Raw genomic sequence first — 21,014 nt, 5'->3', positions numbered from 1 at the left:
TGAAGCAACCTGACTTGGGCAGGCATTTGGGGGTAGCGGGTAGGTATGCTGAGGCAGGAATTAGAAAAGCTTGAGTAATTCTCCTTCCTTTGCCATTAACCCTTTCTGTGGCTTTGGGCAAACCATTTAACACTGAGTCTCCTTTTTTTAAAGGTTTTATTTATTTTTAGATGGAGGGGAAGAAAAGGAGAAAGAGGGAAACATCAATGTGAGAGAGAAACATCCATCGGTTGTCTCTTGCTCAGGCCACTACCTGGACAAACCCACAACCCAGGCAGGTGCCCTGACCGGAGTTCAACCCGTGACCTTTCGCTCTGCGGAGGATGCCCAACCAGTTGAGCCACACTAGGCAGGGCAAAGGTTTTCCCATTTCCATAAAAGAAGGGATCCAAGCATATTTCTAAGGCTTCTTCCAACCTAAATATCATAGGATTCCAAACTGTACAGGTTCTTACATTCTCGGGTACATTAGTCATTTGTACGACCTCCCCGTCGTCATATCTACATACCCCCTATACTGTGTGTATTTAAATAAATCATTTTGTTTCTCCCTTTAAATAGACTAAAAAAAGACTCAATTGTTACTTACATCTACAAAGTAAAATTTACCTCACTGCTTAAGTGGAAAACCAGCATTACGTGGTAGAAATGGAAGAATTTTTTGCACATACAAACCCTAAGACAAAATAGTGTTATTTAACTGTAGCTGTGGTTACCTTTGGAGAGATTTGGAAAGTAAAGCCTTCATTCTATTAAAAAGAGAGAAAAGCAAATGTTAGAAAAATGTTAAATACACACTAGTCTCAAAACTTCTTTTAGTTTGCAACAGGACTTTTTCACTGTGCCTTTCAACGATATTTAATGTCATGTTCATTTCGTTTACCCTAAATCATATACAGCGCCCACATTTTAGGAGACAATGCCTATTTCCCGCTGATTAATTTGACTCATCTGTCCGTTTTCAGATTATCTATGAATTCGTCGAAACAGCCTTCCGGGACTACCCCTCCCCCCCAGTTAAATTGCTTTCCTCTTACATAGTGGGCATTAAACTTTTATTGAAAGAATATTCCCTTATGCTACTTCATAGTACTTATCACAGTATGTCATGGTGCACTTATGTGCATTGTCGGTCTCTTTTTAACTACTGTTGTACCCCAGATCTTGACACATAATGGGCTCCCACTGAATTCAAACGAGGTGAAGAAATAAAGCCTTCCCAACTCCTGCCCAACCCGCCGGCATAGCCCCGCCTTCTCCCCCCAGCTCCCAGCGGGTTTAGCTCCGCCTCCTCCCCTGGCGGGGGCGGGTGGGAGTTAGCTCCGCCTTCTTCCTCTACCAATGAAAGGTGTTTCTGTTCAGCGGCCGCGGGCGATGGGCGGGGCCACGCACTGATGCAAGCAGCACGTTTCCGGCCTGAGTAACCGTCGCGCATTTGGGGAGGCACTTCAACCGGCAGTTCCCACCGCACTAGAAGCCTCCTAATCCGCCACCTCTGTCACCAGCGCCACCATGGGAGCTGTGCTGGGCGTTTTCTCCCTGGCCAGCTGGGTGAGTTTCGGGCCTGATGTCTCCGTCGGACCTGTGGTTTGGCCGGGGGGTGGCGATAGCGAGTCCCAAGACCGGACCCGATCGGGCCTCGGCTGCAGGCGATCGGGGTGGGAGGGACGGGCCCTGGGCTGTAGAGAGTATCCACTGGCCCAGGCCAAAATCCGAACGCCCCGCCACCGGGGTCAGGGGGCTCACTTTCCGGGTTTGGTGAGGAACGTAGGAGGCCAGGCGGCCATTGTTTACAATTTCTGTTGCCCCGCCCCCGCGAGCCTTCCGGTATCTAGGTTCCCCCAGAGCTGGACTAGAGCCAAGGAATGAGCTCCCACGGCGGGAGCTCTCTGGTTCGTTTCGAAGCACCGTCTGAAGGTGGCGCCATTTAGTTTGGGTGGCTTATAATATTTTTAGCCGTAGCACGGGATTTGTCAATGCTACTGAATATGTGGCAGAGCTGTGATTTTAACCGAGGCCTGTCTGCAGCTTTGGTGCGAGGGGAAGAAGGCCTTGTTGATTGTGATTCAGAATTGGGAGCCATGGTCTGAACTTGGGGACCTTGTGCAAGTCACTTGTCTCTGCCTGTAAGACGAGGGTTATCATCACCCCAGCATTCCGCGCTTGGAGAGCTGTTGTGGGATAAAGTGAATAAATAGGTTGAGTCACTTTGTCGATTGTACATTCCATATTTTAAAGAGAAGTTTTAGGATTTACGGAATAGAATGTCCCGCGTCCCTCAGATACTCACTTCAGAGGAACATGGTTTCTTGAAGTCACTTCCTTGTTTCCTCATTCCCCGACTGATTTAATTGACAGAGGACTCAAGATCTCAGCTATTCCATTACCATTGCTGAGGGACACAGTGTGTTTTCCAATCTTCAAGGTTGTTGATTTTAAATCAAAAGTACCAGTTCCTTGAGAGCAGCGGCCTTCCCAGTTTTTTGACCTTGACCCAAAGTAAAAAATAATTTTTACATAGTTAATACCTCCATTTAGACATAAGTTTCATGATACAATTCTTAGCTTTACCATCTGCTGTCCAATTTTTCTACCACATTAAAAAATCCTGGTCGGTAGATTTTTACAATCCACTAGTGGGTCAAACCCACTATGTAAAACATAGATGTAGAAATGTAGACCTAAGACAGTCATTACTCTGGCTAGGTAGCTTAGCTGTTTAGGGTGTTGTCCAGACTTCCAAGTTTGGGGTTCCATCCCCCGTGAGGGCACATACAGTAATCAGCCAATGAATGCATAAATAAGTGGAACAAATAGATGTTTCTCTCTTTCTCCCCCCCCCCCAATCAATTAAGAAAAAAAAAAACCAAGATCATTAACTAAGGAGTGAATTGGAGATTTGAAAGAAAGATGCCCTTCCTAACCTAACCTGAAACACATTCTGGCTTTCATGTAAAGCTAAACTTTGAATTTATGCCATCAAAGCATTTCTATCTATAAATGATTTTTCTATTTTATGAATCCCTTTTGTTAATAGGAACAGAGAGGAGGAGTTCAGGGTAGCAGAGAATGGAATAAATGAGGGGAAGGATAGCAGGAAAGGAAGTTGGAAAGCAGCAGGGAGCCAAAGCACGCGGATACCCACTGCCCGGTCTTGTGGGCCAGTTTAAGGACTTGGGCTTTTCCTCCTAGGTGATACGGGGATCCGGAAAAGGGGAACGATCTGATCTGGTGGTGTTTCAGCAAGGTTGCTGTGTGCAGAGTAGATGGTAGAAAAGAATGGGCAAAGCAGTGAGGGGGAGGGAAAACGTCCACTCTCTGTTGGCGTTAGGGGCCTGGGAGTTAAGCTGACAGAAGATAATCAAGAGAGAAGAGTTTGTGTATGAGTGCAACACACACGCACAGGAGCGCTCGGTGACGAACAGCTCCAAGGGGCGGTTAGCATATAAAGCTTATACTCCTAACTTAACAGGGGAGATGAGGTGGGAGAAAAGGGCTCCTATGGGAAGAACAAATAAGTTTCTTTAGTAAAGACAAATGGGTTTTTAGGAGAACAAACAGGAGATAAGAATGTAATAATAGCTTGTTTGTGTAGCTGCAGAGGTCTCTTTGTGTTCATGGCCATAAAACTCTTTTGGAGAGATAACTTACGGCCAGCCTCACACCCCCAAAGTTGCTGCTTGCAGAGGACAGCTCTCAGAAGGTTTTTTTTCTTCATCTGTTCTGAATCTCAGGAGTTTTCATCTTAAAATACTCTCTATACTAGCTCTGGATTCTGAATGGGTCACTATAGCAGTGCAACAGGAGCTATTGCATTAATCCAGGTGAGAGATGCTGTTAGTGGCTTAGACTAACGTGATAGCTAAGGATGCTGAGAAAGGGGTCAGATCCTGGGTATATTCTGAGGATAGAGCTAATGTGCTGACAGATTGGATGAGGGTTTTGGAAAAAAGAGAAGGCATCAAGAGTGACTCCAAGGTTCTTGGACTGAGTAACCAGAAGAATAGGGGTCATTTAGAGATACGGAAGTGGCGTAATATGTAGTAGGACAGGTTTGTTCCACAGATCAAGTACCTTTACACAGTAGGTACTTGATTCATTTTTATGGCTGAATAATATTCCATTGTGTAGATATACCACATTTTATTCACCCATTCATCAGTTGATAGGCATTGGGTTGTTCTGCCTTTTGCCAGTTGTGAATAGTGTTGTTTTGAACATTTAAGTACAAGCTTTTCTTTGAATACCTGTTTCACCTGTTTTGGGTGCATGTTTAGGAGTGGAATTACTGGGTCATATGGTAATTCAATGTTTAACTTTTTGAGGAATCTCCAGGTTACCCTTGCTCTTGCTGTCATGTAATGCAGCTTTATGCTATAACATCAGACTTGGTAACTAAGATTCTCAGTAAATAACAAGGCAGTTAGGTTTTGGGTTTTTTTGTTTGTTTTTTTTTTCAATATTAAGATTTATTTTTATTATTTTTATGTGAATATTTATCTAGAAGGATAAAAGAAATCACTCAAAAATATGAATTTTGAATGGTTGACAAATGCCAAAACATACAGAAACTTTTTAAGTAATGTAGCACTAATATTAATTAACTTCTATACCTTTTCCTTCATTGTTTTGATTACTTCTTTATTCAACAGTTTTGTAATACCATTTTCTTTGGAGTAAAGGGAAAGCAGTCTTCCCTCTAGCCTGCTTGATTGAGATTTTTAAAAATTATGAATAGTAAATAATAGTTCATTACTGATGGTTTCTTTCCATTTTACAACTCATCGTTGGCAGTGCCTTGTGAAACTTTAGGATTGTTAGCAGAACTGGGAAAAACCCTGATTTGGTTACTATGGCTATGTAACAGACCACCCAAACTTAATGACAGGAAACAGCAACTGCTCATAGCTTCTGTGGGTCAGAAACTCAGGAAGGGCACCAGCTGGGGTAGCTCAGCAGCTGGGCTGGAATCATCTGAGGGCTCGTTTAGCCCAGATCCGGACCTGGGCTGGGAGGACTCGGAGAAGCGGATCACCAGCTTGGGCGCTGCCTCATGGCCCCTCCATGTGGATGGGCTCCCGCAAGGGGACTTCAGGGGACTTGGGCGTCTCACGTGGTGGCTCTCAGCAGGAGAAACCGCAGTACCTTTTATGACCTAAACTCAGAGTCAAGCAGTGCCAAGTTTCTCACATCCTGTTGAGGAGGTATTGTTGTTTGTTTGTTTGTTTTCTAAAGATTTATTTCTTTTTAGAGAGGGGACGTGAGAAAGAGAGGGAAAGAAATTCTCATGAATGTGTGGTTGCCTCTCATGCGCCCCCAACTGGGGACCTAGCCAGCAACCCAGGCATGTGCCCTGGACTGGGAATTGAACCAGTGACCCTTTGGTTTGCAGGCTCACGCTCAATCCACTAAGCTATACCCTCCAGGGCTCGATACATTGTTTTTAAATTCAACACGACCCCTGTATGAATGAACGTAAGTAAAATCTTATTGGGCTTTTAATGTTTTAGGTACTGTGTTGAGTGGTTATGTAATACAGTAGTGTCTGAGGGAGAAAGATTCCACTACTGAGTCCGGTTTACAGATGGAGAAAAGGGTTTGCTGGGATACAGTGGCAGAAGTAATGCTGAGTCCAGAGCCCATGCTTTTAACCACTTCCTCCCAGCTATAGTTCTCTGGTAAACCACCAAAGCCTTGTTTGCCTAGTCCTCTGTTTTGCAACACCTGTTTCATGAAAAAGTCCACTGAAAAGTCTCAAATGGCCACGTGTGCTTATTCCAGGTTCCGTGCCTTTGTGGTGGTGCGTCATGTTTGCTGTGCAGTTGCTGTCCCAACACTAAGAATTCCACGGTGACACGCCTCATCTACGCTTTCATCCTCTTCCTCGGCGCTATTGCATCCTGTATTATGCTGACAGAACCGGTAGAAGCTCAGCTGAAGAAGGTGAAGTAGAAGTAACAGAACCCTTACTGTGCTGATGATTTTTACATTGTGCAAAATTTAATTTTGACATTAATGTTCTTACTTATTTTTTCACTGTCATGAAAGCCAGTCAGGTTCATTGTAGCTTTGGGGTATAATATAGTCAAGACACAATATGAAGGTGTTAGTCCTTTTCCAGAAATAAAGGAAGCCACGGTGAACACCTTCAAGTTCGAGTCTGACAATGGGAAGAAAACAGATGTTGAAAGAGTGTCCCTAAAACATTTTCTTTCCATGTGTGTTTAAAACGGAAACATTTAAGCTGAACTAGGCCGTCACCTTTGGAAGGAGTGAGATGTAGCATGAAAATTCACGGGAAAGGGGAGAAATAGCCTCATCAGTAGAAAAGAGCAAAGAAGAGAGAGCCTCACTTTTATTTCCAAAGTGCAAGTTCTTTGTACCTCATGGTGATGGGAGTGTAAATGAATTGGAAGACGGAGAGAGGTCCCACAGGCCAGTCTTGCGGTTGTTGAAGTGGCCGTTTTACACATCGAGGCTTTCCTGGGTTGGGGTAGGGCCTCCGGCTAAACGTGGGTGTTCTGTAACACTGAAATGATGTTTTCCAGATCCCAGGATTCTGTGAAGGGGAATTTAATTTCAAGGTGGCTGATCTAAAGGCGAATAAGGATTGTAATGTGCAGGTCGGTTTTAAAGCTGTATATCGGATCAACTTCGCCCTGGCCATCTTTTTCTTTGCCTTTTCTCTGCTCATGATAAAAGTAAAATCGAGTAAAGATCCCAGAGCAGCAATACACAATGGGTACGTAAGGTTTATTTATTACTAACTTGTTATGTTACGGTGTGGGGCCCCCCATTCAGCAGTGAGTGCCGCCACCCTGATGGAAGCGGGGGAGTCGTGAATCGGTGGCCCGTGTGTGTTTCTGGCCTATTGCACGTGTGAGGGGTTTCACTGTCATTCTCAGTCAGGGACTGTAGCATGGGGGAGGGAGAGGGGATGAGGAGAGTCTTATCCTTTTTTTTTTAAGTATCTTTTGTTTCTTGTTCCTAAATTTTTATTGATTGAACACCCATGACACAGTTCAGGCACTGTGTTAGGAACCACTTTTTTCCTTTCTATTGTTAGAAGATAAGCACGTGCCTGGTGTGCTTAAACTATACGGAAAGATAAACAGTGAATATATTTGGGCCACTGATTTACGTATTCTGTTGTTTCCCATATTCCTGGCCCGAGTTCCCCCGATTCTCATTTGAAGACTGAAGAGGGTTTTGTAAACTTTGTTATAACCCCCTTTTTACAGGTGGAATAATCAAATTTCAGAGAGGTTACATAAATTGCTTGAGATCTCAGCCACTGAGGGTTGGAGCTGGGATTGAAACTCAGGCCTGTCCAGCTCCAAAGTCTGATTCTTTTCACTCTGCCGTACAAGGAGTCTTTAGAGATCGTGGACTGAAAGCCAGGTGTGGTCTTGGCTTTGCCCGCGATGAACTGTGTAATCGTGAGCAGGGCACGTCTGTTGTAAAGGAAGGGTTGGGGGGTGACTCTTCCCCAGACCTAATAGTTAGTTGCTCTATATTTAGGTAACATTGTGAGTTTAGAACACTTCAGAATGCTAGAAAAATTCCCATCTTTAAGTGCTGAAAGTAGGGAAACTCGAAAGATACATGTCCTTTGTAATATGAATGTGAATGCGATTGCTCTCTGTGCTTAAATTGTGTAAAACACTGAATGAAGTAGCTTCGTGTCAAATGAAGATCTAAGCCCAGACAGGCGTGTTGAAAATGCTATTCAGACTTATTTTTGCATTTTATAAGTTAATTTTCTTGGTGTAAGAGTGAAAATTACCCTTTCATCAATGCATTTTTTATATTCTCATAGGTTTTGGTTCTTCAAAATTGCCGCCATTGTTGGCATCGTGGTGGGCTCTTTCTACATCCCCGGGGGCCACTTCACCACAGGTACGGTTCCGCGCTGAGGGGTTTGTTGCCATGTGTACCGACTCTGCAGAGGGTTGGGTTACAGCTGTGTCTTCATTACTGATTGTGCAGAACTGACAAAGGAGGTGGTGTCCAATTACATGACCTGGCACTACTATGAAGATATTAATTGGTTAAAGCCAGGAGGCATTCAGGCCACTTCTCAGCTGTTCTGGAACTGCATCTAATTGTGTGCCAATATTTTAACAGGTTATCTTCTTCCTTGGCAGTACTGAGCTGATTAGAGAGCTTGTCAACATAAGGACTTGTAACTTGTGCTCTAGCATCCTGTCTTTTTATTCTTTTTTAATTTTTAAATTTTACTTATTTTTCAAGAGAGGGGAAGGAAGGGAGAAAGGGGGAGAGAAACATTGATTTGAGAGAGGAACATCAATCAGTTGCTTCTCACATGCTCCCTAAGAGCCAAACCTGCAATCTAGGCATGTGCCTTGACCGGGAATTGAACCGGTGCCCTTTCGCTTTGTGGGATGATGGCCAGCTGAGCCACACCGCTCAGGGCTCTACCATCCCTGACCGTGGTATCGAGCGACTTCTGTGGATGTCCACTGTGCTTGTTCCTCCCTGTAGAGGAGAGGAAAGGGCTTCTAGTAGCATTGGAAGGTCAGATCCTAGGCTCCCCTTGGCACAAGCTAGAACAAGTTCTAAAAGGTCTGAAACCCAATGGAACACTTTTCAGAGAGTTAGTTACCTTTGGGTTTGGAGTCAGAGTAATCCTGCCCTACTTACTGCTGAGCAGAACACGTCTTTCCCACCTCTCTCTCTCTTGAACTGAAATCTTCTTAGATTGTTAGTTAACATTCTGAAATGTTACTTCTGTGGGAAAGAATAACTTTGTTCTTTTGGTTTGTAGCCTGGTTTGTTATTGGCATGATTGGCGCCTTCTTATTCATCCTTATCCAGCTGGTGCTGTTGGTGGACATGGCTCACTCTTGGAATGAATCCTGGGTAAATCGAATGGAAGAAGGAAACTCGAGGCGCTGGTATGCTGGTAGGTGTCTAAACTCACCCGCGAGAGCCGTCCTGCGTTACTCTGTATTACACAGGGAGTGCGGGAAGAATCTCCACGGACTGAAATGTATAAACTTTGGAGGTTGAGCAGACTTTTTAAACTAATTTCCATTGGGTTCATTGTGAAGTGTATGTGTTTCTGGAAGGGAGTAGCACAGATACTGTGTCACTGGATTTCCCCAATTCATTTATTTTGAGGTTTGTGATGTAACTACTTGTGTTCCAATAAGGAGAAGAGTTGTATTTAGTGACATAATTTTGGTTTTGATTTCCTTGTCTCCCTGGACGAGGGGACTCGGATGCATTCTGTGTATGGGGCATCTGCCAGCATAGGCAGAGGAGGTGGACAGTTCTTACTGAAGGCTTTATTCAGAGTGTGGCTGCGCACCTCTTGTAAACTTTGTCTGTTGGGAAAGGGGTACTTAAAACGTTTAGGCTGGAACGGGATTTACAGGCTGAAATAACGGGAAGGGACCCTGGAGCCCTCTACTTATTAGGACCAATGGCCCAGCCATACTTCAGTCTTAAAAATGGTGGCTGGGGTTCCCTGCCCTGACGCCCTTCCCCCAATTATAAAATAATAGATGCTCCATGTCAAGAACTTGAAAACCAAAAATCACAAAATAAAAAAATTCCCCTGTAATCCAACTCCCTAGTAATTATTACTCGCTGTTAGCAGATTAGTCTAAATCCTTCTAGTCTTTTTTCCTATGTGTACCTTCTATGTATAAACAAAAGTCATTGAAAAATGTGACTGTGTTTGTGTCTTATTTATTTCTTAATATATATTCGAATAGTTTATAGTTTGGCCTTTTTTAAAACTTAGAGGTGGCTCGTGAATATGTTTGGCTGCCGGACAGCAGTGCACCTGATCACCTGTCGGTGCACCTGTCTGATTATTTCCTTGGAATAAATTCCCAGAAGCAGAGGAGTCAGAGGGTATGGACATCGTAAATGCTCAGTACGTGTTATCAAATTGTCTGGTTTTCCTTTCATATTATTTATTTAGGGTGCATCTTTTTAAATTGAAAAAGAAAAAGAGATAGAACCATTTTTACCATAAACACAAATGATAGAATTTTATCCAGAAGAAAACATGTAGCTACCAGCCTGCAACAACCCACTTTCCTCTCTGGATGCGTCCGCTGTGGCCGGACCTGCACGCACTTGCGCACGTCTGCTTGTGTGTGTACTTAAATGCCAGGAGGGTTACACTGTGTGTTGTCCTGTGACTTGCTCTTTCCCGTACCGTGTGATAAACACCCTCCCTGCTGGCGCACACAGGTGTGCCTCATTCATTAGCTGCGTGGTGTTCCAGTCTGCACCTCCATGGTGGTCCGCATCACGGTGCTCCATGATGGGCATTTAACACTGCCCTGCTGGCCCCTTAAAGTGTGTGTAATGATGGCTTATTGCAGAAAAAGGTTTTTTAAACTGTCTATCACCATTGTGGGTTGGGAATTCCGAAACTCTCCTCCTTTCTGCCTAATAAAATTGTATTTCATTTTTTACCTATTCTGTTTTGTATAATTCATTTTGAGTCACTCCAACTCCAGAAGAATTTAATAATGAATGGTAGGTTTGCCATACTTTTACGTAACTAAAACTAAGATCTTGTGTGTTCAGATAGAAGACATTAGGAACTGTGCTAGTGACTTAGTGTGCATCATTATTTTATAGTAGTGTCGTATATATAGGTCATTTAAACATGCAAAATTCACTGAGATCGAGATAAGCAAAAACTAGTTTTCTCAAGTAAGCTTGTGCTTTGAATGAAACACAGCTGGTGTGCTAGACTGTGTACTGTTTTGGTTTTTCAGAGTTAATTGTTCATTACTCATGTGAACAGAAAGGAACTTTGCTTTAGATATTTGAAAATAGCAAATAAGCCAATTTCCCACAGTGCCATGGTCCTGCGACAGGAAACGGGCATCTGTAACCAGTGGCTACAGAGGAGGAACAGCCGTAGGAGAGGCCTGTCCGCTGTTTTTTGTGCTGACACCGGCCCTGGCCCTGAGCCTGCTGTGAACTGGGCCATCCTGAGGGTCAAGGAGTCATTTAGGCTCCTAAGAAAAGCTAATAATGAACAATATTTAGCACGTACTGAGAATTTACTCTGGCTGGGATGATCAGATGTCTGGCTCTTCAACCCACAAAACCGAGCCAGGTAACCCAGGGAGAGGATTCCAGTGTTCGGTCAGTTCTGCAGGTTACCAGTGGGCCAGCTTGAGCACAGCCTGAGACTTCAGCCTCGGGCCTTGCATCTTTCACGGAGAATTGGTAACCACCATAGAAGTGACCCAGTGTCTCCACTTCCATACAGAGTGGAAGAAAATTGGTCTTCTTTATAAAAGTTGGTTAGACTTGTGGGATTCACGTCGGCTTCCCCTTTTGTTCTTTCAGTTTTATTGTCTGTCACAAGCGTCCTGTACATCCTCTCACTCATTGGGGTCGGCTACCTCTATGCGCACTACACCAGGCCGGACGGCTGCACGGAGAACAAGTTCTTCATCAGCGTTAATCTGATCCTTTGCGTTATCGTTTCTATTATATCAATCCTTCCAAAAATTCAGGTATGGCTGTTTGCTGCTGCTTCCGCCAGTGGGATTTTTAATTAATGCGGTACTTGAAACCTAGGTGGCCCTTGATGAGAATTTGTGTGTATTTTCACCCCATTTAAACATGTCTCCAATTATACCTAGTAACTATAAAATGTGCCATTGGGTTGCCTGTATTATAATCAGATGAGTAATTTCTCTATCATTTAAGAAAACGTAGGTAACCTGAGAATTGATACTTTTTATGATTGTTTACATCGAAAGAATGATTCTTATGAGTCATTAGCCAAGGTATTTTAGGGGAATTAAACAGGAAAAAAAATCATTGATTTCTGTGGCTGAGTTAGTTGGAGGATCATCCGATCCCCACTCAGGGTACATGCCTAGGTGGCGGTTTGATGGATGTTTCCTTCTCTCTCTGTCCCCCCTGCCTTATCTCTTTAAAATCAGTAAACATATCCTTGGGTGATGGTTAAAAATAAATAAACCCATGCTCCCGGGTTTCATCACTTAAATGCCATGCTTAAATTCCCGGCGTTTTATATATGAAACATGAAAAGGACAGCTAGCCCTCACCTCTTTTTGTAAAAGTGCGAGAAGTGCGGGTTCCGGACAGACGGCGGGCTGCCCTGCTAGTTGGTGGCAAAGCGGAGCTTACACCCCGCTGCACTGAGACAGTAAACCGAAACCTCTCTGCGGTGCACCGGAGTCCACGGGGTCGTGCAATGCCTTGAGGACCCATAGTGCGTGCTGCTGCTTTCTCGGTTCTTTTTTGAGCTGAAACCGAAAGGCTGCTTGGCATCTTTGAACTGTCGAGGAGGATCAGAAGGTTCTTAGTTAATGACAGTCCGGTGGGTCCCAGAAAGTCAGCCCTACAGCGCCTGTGGCATTGTTTTCTGTTTGATCCCATAGGAACACCAGCCTCGTTCTGGCCTCCTGCAGTCCTCCATCATCACCGCCTACACCATGTACCTCACGTGGTCAGCCATGACCAATGAGCCTGGTAAGGGAATGGCGACAGCACATTCACTTGGTGAAAAGAAAGTAGGAAACGACCCCTTCGGTGGGGTGAAAACTAGAGCCAGAGCAGATGACGAACAAGCGGACAGACGGCTCCACTGAAGTGTGTGATGTACACTGTTCGCAGATACTCACCTTTCGAGTTTTACTCTCCATGTCCACTCACCGCTGTTCATAGCTGCCCGGCGGTCCCACACCTTTTCGGCACCAGGGACCGATCTCATGGAAGATAGTTTTTCCAGGGACCAGGGTGGTGGGGATGGTTCCGGGTGATTCAAGCAGATTACATTCAAGCTCACCTCCTGCTCTGCAGCCTGGTTCCTGACAGGCCCTGGCCGGTTCCAGGCCGAGGCTGGGATGCCCTCGTTAAGAGAACACACACCCAGTCTTTTATGCTAGTCTAGGCTTCTCCCGGGTCTAAGGCAAACTAGTTAAGAGCTAGACAAGGCAATATTGTCGACGTCTTGTGTGGAACTGTTAATAGAATTTTACTTTGTGTTGTTGGCTGTAGAGCCTGGAGCTGGAGGAAATCTCCTTTTGTAGTTCCTGCAGGATTGTCTCTCAGTAGGGTATTCAGTGGATTCCTTTGAAAGGAAAACAGTTGTTGCAGACCCTGTAATGGTGACTCAGCGTACTGTATGGCTTTGTAAGTGTGCAACAGCGAAAGTAGGGCTCAACGCTTGCGCCTAAAGCCCTCTCCACATGGTAGTTGTAGAACCGAAAAGCTTGATCAGTTCAACTTCAAAACCAGTCAAATCAAGATTGACGTTTAAGAAATCTGACAAATTATTGTTTGTGTTTTTCTGAAACTAGGTCACTGCTTGCAGCACAAACATGTTACCGACTGCCAAGTTTCAGGTCCCTTTAAAGACAGTGCAGCGTCCCCGTGTGTCACGACTGAATGTGTTCCCACAGCCCTCGAGCCCCTTCTTGGAACACGAGGAGTTATGACTGAAGATAATGCATGCTTTCCCATTTTCAGATTCTTCCTGCAACCCAGGCCTGTTGAGCATCATCACGAACATGCCTGCTGCACCGACCTTGGCTCCTGGAAACACCACTGCCGTGGCCCCTACCTCTGCTCCGCCATCACCGAGTGGGCATTTTCTGGATAAACACGCTATTTGGGGGCTGATAATCTCTGTTATCTGCCTTTTGTACTCTAGGTAAGTTAAAAAATACTTAAAAGAAGATTCTGATGAAGGTTGGAAATAGAGTGAAGCAGCTATTTTGCTTTCAAAAAGCAGCGTGAAGAATTTTGAAAAAGAGCCCAACGTGCCCTGGCTGGGTTGCTTGGTTGGTTGGAGCATCATCGCGTGCACTAGAAAGGTTGCAGGTTCGATTCCCAGTCAGAACACACACAGGAGGCAACCGATTGATGTTTCTCTCTCTGACTCTCCCCCTTCTCTCCTGCTCCCCGCCCCCCTTCCTCTCTCTCTAAAATCAGTGAACGTACCCTTGAGTGAGGATTTTTTTTAAAGAAAAAAAATAGCCTAACTCTTCTTTATTAGAAGTTTTTGACTTAGGGCCTCAGTTATGAGTCATGTATGCTTCTTAAAGTTCATTAATTTCCCTCATCGAGTAATTCCTCCCAACCTTCCAAAGAAATACCTTCTCATTCATACGAGGAGCAAACTCCGAGACCGACTTTGGTCAGCTAGAATAGTGGCTCTGAAAATTGGCTTTTTGCTTAAAAAAATTCATTTCCCGATCATTGTGAGTAATTCAACAACTACAGAATTATACACACCTAATGTAAAAGGCTCTAGTAAACCCAAGGCCCCAGGTATGGCCTGTGTTAGGAGTTACCACTGGTTCTCCCACTCATTTTTATTGATATTTTCTACATAATGGCATGTATTACCTTAATTATCTCAAAATAGGTAATAATAAAAATTGATAAGGATATGTTCACATTCATTAATAATATGAGAAAAGTATAAGGTAGAAGATGAAAGTGCGTTTCCTCCAGGTTTACCTCTTCCATGGTTAGCATTTGGTACCTATTATTTCAGGCTGTTTTCCTTTGCATATATTTACCTCACAGGTGGCCTGTGGACCGAATCCGGCCCTCCACCTTGTTTTATCCGGCCCGGCACCTTGTTTCTACCCAGCGGCCGCACCAAGCTCCTTGCCCCTAGTTAAGCAGTAGTTACATTTACACAGCCCTAAAATGACATTCAGCCCTTTGAAGGCAACCGCGAGGCTGATGTAGCCCCCCGTGAAAATGCGTGTGACACCCATGATACTGTCAACCCATCTGTATCTATTTAATTAAATATAACTATATATAGCTAAATATACAGTTTAATTTCTATCACTTTTGTATATAATTTATAAAATAGGAACATGCTACATAAATACACAAACTGTTTGAGATATGAATTGGTTATAATCTGGACAGCTTTCCATAATACTATGTGTAAATTTACCTTCTTTTTAAGTGATTGCTTGAAACGGGGGTCGGCAGACCGCGGCCCTGGGCTGTCTGCCCGTTCTTGTGAGTCAGTGTCGTTGGGACCCAGCTGTGCTCGTCTTTCTCCTCCTGTCAGGAATAATTCACGCTCCACAGAATTCACCCTTTAAAAAATGTGAATTTTAAAAAATTCAGAAGTGTTTTAGTACATTCACAGAGTTGCACAAAAGTTAGCATAATCAGTCTGAACACTTCGGTGACTCAGAAAGAAACCCTGTACTCACTGGCAGTCGCCCCCGCTCCCCCGCCCTCCGGCCCCAGTAGACAGGCGCCTCTCTGTCCCTGGGTTTGCCTGTTCAGGTGTTCCGTGGGCGTGGGAGCGTGCGCTGTGTGGTCTTTCGTGACTGGCCTCTTCTGCTTGCCATGATGTTTCCACGGTCTACCCGTGTTGTGCACGTGTCAGTGTTTAGTTCCTTCCTGTTGTTGGAAACAGTGTGTGGTTGTGTGGCTGCAGCACATTTTGTGTGTCCGCTCACCAGGTGACGGACGTTCGGGTGTTTCCCTGTGAGGCTGTCGTGAATGCGTGTGTTCACATTGTTTGTGTGGGTGTAAGTTTTCCTTTCTCTGGGGGGTGTGTCCCTGTGAGTGGGATTACTGGATGGTACGGTACCGCCCTGCGTACCTTTCTGGGGAACTGCCAGAGCATTTTCCAGAGTGGCCACAGCGTGTCACGGGGGTTCTCATCGCATTGCCTCCTTGTCACTGTACTGTGTCTCTCTGAGCACAGCCATCCAGAGGGTATGCCGCAGCATTTCGTTGTGGCTTTGCTTTACGTTGCCCTAGTGACCAATGATGCTGACCATTTTTCACGTGTTTATTGGCCATTTTTGTATCTTCTTGAAGAAATGTCTATTTAAATCTTCTATTTTAAAATTAGGTTTTTTTGTCTTTTATTGTTTTTTGTATGGTTTGAGGCATGGGGCCCAACTTCATTCTGTGGTGTGTGGGTGCCCAGTACTCCCAGCGCCAGTTTTTGAGACGACTGTTCCTTCCTCGTTGACTTGTCCCGGCATCCTTGTCCTGGCCGTTACATTCCGTTGACCATGAATGTAATGGTTCATTTCTAGACTCGTAATTCTACTGCATTGGTGTGTACGTTAATCCTTGTACCGGTACCACTTTTGTGATTACTGTTTCTTTGTGGTAAGTTCTGAAATCAAGAATTGTGAGTCATCCAAATTTGTTCTTTTTCCAAGATTCTTTTGGCTATCCTGAGTCCCTTGCATTTCTATGTAAATTTTAGGTTCAGCTTGTCAGTTTCTTCCCCCCCCCCCCCCCCCCAAAAAAAAGGTAACTGGGGTTGGAAGGGGATTGCATCGAATCTGTACATCAACTTGGAAAGTATTACCATCTCAACGATATTAAGGCTTCTAGTCCATGAACATGGGATGTCTTGTTTAGGTCTTTCATTTCTTTCTAAGTATTTTTTGATGGTGTTGTCAAGGAGATTGTTTTCTTAATTTATTTTTTAGGTTGTCCATTGCTATGCATAGGAATATAATTAATTTTTGTATATTAATCTTATATTCTTAAAGGTGGTTCATTGATTCTGAGTGTGAATTCCTTAAGACTTCCCATATACAAGGTCAGGTCATCTGCAGATAGAGATGGTTTTACTTTTTCTTTTCCAGTCTGCATGCCTTTTATTTTTCCCTTGCCCAGTTGCTCTGGCTTGAACCTCCAGCACAGTGTGGAGCAGAGGTGATAAGAGTGGAGTGCTTGTCTTGTTCCTGCTCTCAGGGGGAAGCCTTTACTCTTTCACTGTGAGGTATGGGTTCAGCACTGGGTTTTTCACAAATGCCCTTTATTATTTTGAGAAAGTTTTCCTCTGTTCTTAGTTGGAGCATTTTTGTCATCTTGAAAAGGTACTAGATTTTGTCAGAGGGCTCTTTTTTTAATGTCGACAGAGGTGATTGTGGGATTTTTGTCCTTTATTTGTATGTCCTTTGTTATTGAGTCATTTACCAAACTTCAGTGAGCGTCTGCTGCGTGCCAGAACAGCACAGGTGACTAAGGCCACGGTGGGCCAGGAGCTCTGTGGACAGTGAGGAGGACGGGAACGGCACGTGTTGCAGCCGAGGGAGGCTCCGAGAGCTGGGGGTGTTGAACCCCGCCCGGGACGGGGGACGGGGCCGTGTCAGAGGAGGATTTCCAGAGGGCAGGGCACACAGCCAGAGAGCTTTGGGATGAGTAAGCTCCCTGCGGGGAGGCTGGAGGGCGGCGCGTCTGAAGAGTGGTAGAGGTGCTTGCGAAGGCACAGACACAGACAGTGAGAGAGAGCACAGTATGTTTGGGGAAACTCCTAAGCAGTTAAACCACTGAGTAGTGACTGGGAAGCGTACTGTCTGTCTTGTGGTGGCAGGCGACAGTTCAGAGCTTCAGGCAGGGTTTTCAGAAGGCCGTCGGGCCCCAAAGTTGGAGCAGTTCAGAAACAACCTTCACGCACAGAGGCAGCAGATCACCGTGTCCGTGGTCCATTTCTGATTTGTTTTCCTCGGGCTCACTTTCTAGCTTGCGCACTTCCAGCAACAGCCAAGTAAGCAAGCTGACCCTGTCGGGGAGTGAAAGTGTGATCCTTCGTGACACAGCTGCCAACGGTGCCAGCGATGAAGAAGAGGGACAGCCCCGGCGGGTGGTGGACAACGAGAAGGAGGGAGTTCAGTACTGCTACTCTGTCTTCCACTTCATGCTGTTCCTGGCTTCCCTGTACATCATGATGACCATGACCGGCTGGTACAGGTAGGAGGCGCGGGCAACACAGCTGGAAGGCCGCTCGGCCCCCTCGAGCTGCCTGTAAAACCGCCATCTGTCTTTGACTCGAGAATCTCCTCCTCTTACCTATACGATAAGGCTGTGTTCAGTATGGACTCTTTCCTCAAATACTTTGGACTTTTTTTCCTTTTGGATTCAAAATCCAGCTGGAATTCTTGCAGTGCAGGTCATAAGCAGCTCTTCCAGACCCGGGTGCTCGAGAGAGGCGATCCCGGCACAGAGCGACCTGGCCCGTGTCTGCGCTCCGACTTTCCTCTGTGTCTAGAGGGGGCCGTCTCGAGCACTCCGGTGCAGGGAATGGGTTGGGGGGCGGGGGGGCGGCTCGAGGAGGCCGTTTCAGTCTAGATGTCCTGCAGTGCCTGGAACAGCCTGCTGCTCCCGAAGAACTTGGATAAGATATGTTTGAGAGGCAGGCAGAGTCCCCTGCTCATAAAAACTAAAGCAGCAGCTTCCTCGAGTCCCTGCTAGAACCTTCCCAGGGAGCACTGTCAGTCAAGTTTCCCTGGAGAATGTTCTGGCTTCGGCTGGGCGGCGGCTCGCTGCTGAGATCCAGCTCCTTTTCCTGACTCTCTTCTGTTTTCTTAGCCCTGACACCGAGTTCCAGAAGGTGACCAGCAAGTGGCCAGCGGTGTGGGTCAAGATCAGCTCTAGCTGGGTCTGCCTCTTCCTCTACGTGTGGACCCTCGTGGCTCCGCTCATCATCACCAGCCGTGACTTCAGCTGAGCCCCGAGGCTGGCGACACCGCTGAGTGCGCAGGCTGCCTGTGCCGGGAGCCCCGCTGCTTTTGCTTCAACTAAAATAGTCAGTGAACGCTTCGCGAATTTGACTGTATCAGGGTTCACGCCTGAGGGCAAGGCTGAATTACGACGGATGCAGGATCTGAACTTTACATGTATACTATGCTTATTTTAAGGATAGAGCGCAAGGGGAACATTTTTGCATTCTAAAGTGAAACTACAGCTGTGCTGTGAAGAGTTCTTTATTAAGACCTATAGGTTCCTGCAACTTTGATGTAAAATATAAGATAGAAAAATACCAGATATTTGAGGCCATCGTTAATATATTTCTATTGCAGTATCCTTAAAGAGCAGGAAAAAAGTAATAATGTGTGTGTGTGGCAGGTTTCCTCCGTGAAAGTCTCTGCTGGTGTGGTCCTAGCCCTCTGCTCTGCCCTGAAACGCTCGAGGCGTAACATCGCGGGTTTGCTTGGGCAAAGTGGTGTGTGTGTGTGTGTGTGTGTGTGTGTGTCCTTCCCCCAGGAGGGCTTGCTGATGGGGCCGCTGCTTCTGCATCTTGAGTTTCTTCATTTTTTTTATTGCTATGGCATTGATGCTGCTTGATTCAAGTCTGGCTTTGCCAGAACGTTAATTTAAAAAAAAATGCTTTATAGGTTTGGTTAAAGTGAAGATTCACTTGGGAAAACACTGCAGCTTTAGTCTATGTAATTAATTATGTTACGAATATGTAAAAGTAAAATGCATGTGAGTTATATTTGCACTATAAGGTACTTGATTAAAGTAGACTCATGCTTTTAAGGCCCTTTCTTTAACAGCTTTTACGAATTAGCAGCCATTCTGTGTTTTTAAGAGTTACGCGAGCAGGCAGATCTATCAGACATCCAGCAGAATGCACCCAGTCCTTCTAAAACTGAAGGGTTAGTGAGTCAAGTCTTAAAACTCATTCAGAAATTGTCCTCATACGTACCGCTGGGTGAGACGCTTGGGTAGAGGAAAGGCAGAGGCGGGAACGTCAGGAATCCTCTGGAAGGGGTAGTGCGCAAGGAGATGGAAGTTTGTTCTTTGAACCAAGATTTACTCTCTGTTCTTTACCGGCCGTCAGGAGCTGGAATACAGCACCTTCTCCGCCACGGTGGACTCCCAGTTTCAGGGAGGGTGGAAACGAGTGGACGAGGGGTGCGATGTGGTGTCCCTGGTGCCGTGATTCTGGAATCGCAGAGAGCTCAAAGAGGGGCCCGGTGTAGGGCTGCCACGGTAGACTTCCTGGGGAAAGGGATGTCTAAGCTAAGAACTGTTAGGGGCTGCTGAGAGGAGAGATGGGAAGGGGGTGGCTTTGCTGAAGAGTAGACAAAACTGCATGTTAAAGGCAGGGAGATTTAAAAAAACAACGTATAAAGCTGGAATGGGGAGAAATGGGCAGGGACCAGGTTATAAAGGGCTTTGTAAACCACACAGAACAGTTTGGACCTTATGTTGAGGGCAGCGGGGAGCTGTGTCTTCAGTCTCCGTATGTTAGAGAGTGGATGTAAAGAGAGAAGGCCAGGGCAACCCACGTAAGACTTGAAAAGGAGACGTAAAAGTGCGGGTGGGGAGAAAGGGGTAGCTCAGAGCTCCTTAGTAATTACAGTTTAAAGACTGGCAGTGGTTCGATGTGGGGGAGAGGGAGATTCCTGAGGGATTCTGGTTTAGTGACCTGCATCAGTGGCGGTTCCATCTGTGTGGCGAGGGGCAGGAAGAGGGACCCGGTGTGCCAGAAGGAGGGGGGCGGGGGGTATAGGCCCTGAGAATGGCCAGGCGCATAATGCCTGGAAGTCTGGCTGGTTCGCATCAGTTTTGCCTTTTTCTGCCTGTCAAACAGCTAACATTTATTAAATCTGTACTAAGCTTTATGACCTTGGGCAAAGGACTACCTGTCTGAGCCCGCTGTTCTCCCTGTTTGAACAAAAGGTAGTACCTACTACCTACGATTGTTCAGTCACTCAGCAGTACTCAGCAAAGCTGCTTTGCAAAGTGCTCAGCCCATTTTAATCACTCGAGTAGTAGCTGATAATCTCAGTAAGGGCTAGAAGAGACTAGACTATATTCAAAGGGCAGAGATTTTCAGCCAAAACCTAGCGCAGGCTAGATTCGCGTGTTCTTGTAGAATTAAACACAGGGAACACAGAGGACCCGTCTCAGCTGGGGCGGAGGTGGGCAGGGCAGCAGGGTGTGACAGGGATGGTTGGAACCACCGTCTGCTAAACCAGTGGTTCACGTTGGGGTACAGGGACAAGGCTGTGAGGGACTTGGGGGGCAGGTGGAGGAGGGTCAGCCCTTTTCCAGTGCGAAGCAGATACCCCTCTTCCTGAACAGAGGCCAGCCAGATGGAACCCATTAAAGGTCCTCAACCCCAAAAACATGGTGTACCAACTCTCCCCCGCACCTTATGTACTTTAAAATAAAAGCAATACTAAACTGTAAAATAAGTGTAATAAAGTCCAATAAAGTTTTTTAATTTTTTCTTA

The 21,014-nt window shown here is 45.5% G+C and overlaps 1 protein-coding gene across 1 annotated transcript; it reads left to right on the top strand.

The window, feature by feature from the left end:
- Nucleotides 1–1,385: 1,385 nt before the first annotated feature.
- Nucleotides 1,386–21,014, top strand: SERINC3 (serine incorporator 3). The gene is made up of 10 exons (XM_028524060.2): nt 1,386–1,551; nt 5,782–5,943; nt 6,549–6,742; nt 7,820–7,899; nt 8,789–8,926; nt 11,350–11,519; nt 12,417–12,507; nt 13,507–13,690; nt 17,512–17,739; nt 18,358–21,014. Exons 1-10 carry the CDS (start codon nt 1,513–1,515, stop codon nt 18,494–18,496), a joined length of 1,425 nt encoding a protein of 474 aa, XP_028379861.1. The 5' UTR covers nt 1,386–1,512; the 3' UTR covers nt 18,497–21,014.

Source organism: Phyllostomus discolor, chromosome 9 (assembly GCF_004126475.2).
Source record: "Phyllostomus discolor isolate MPI-MPIP mPhyDis1 chromosome 9, mPhyDis1.pri.v3, whole genome shotgun sequence".
In the NCBI taxonomy this organism is placed as follows: domain Eukaryota; kingdom Metazoa; phylum Chordata; class Mammalia; order Chiroptera; family Phyllostomidae; genus Phyllostomus; species Phyllostomus discolor.
This window is presented reverse-complemented; position numbering and strand designations above follow the sequence as displayed.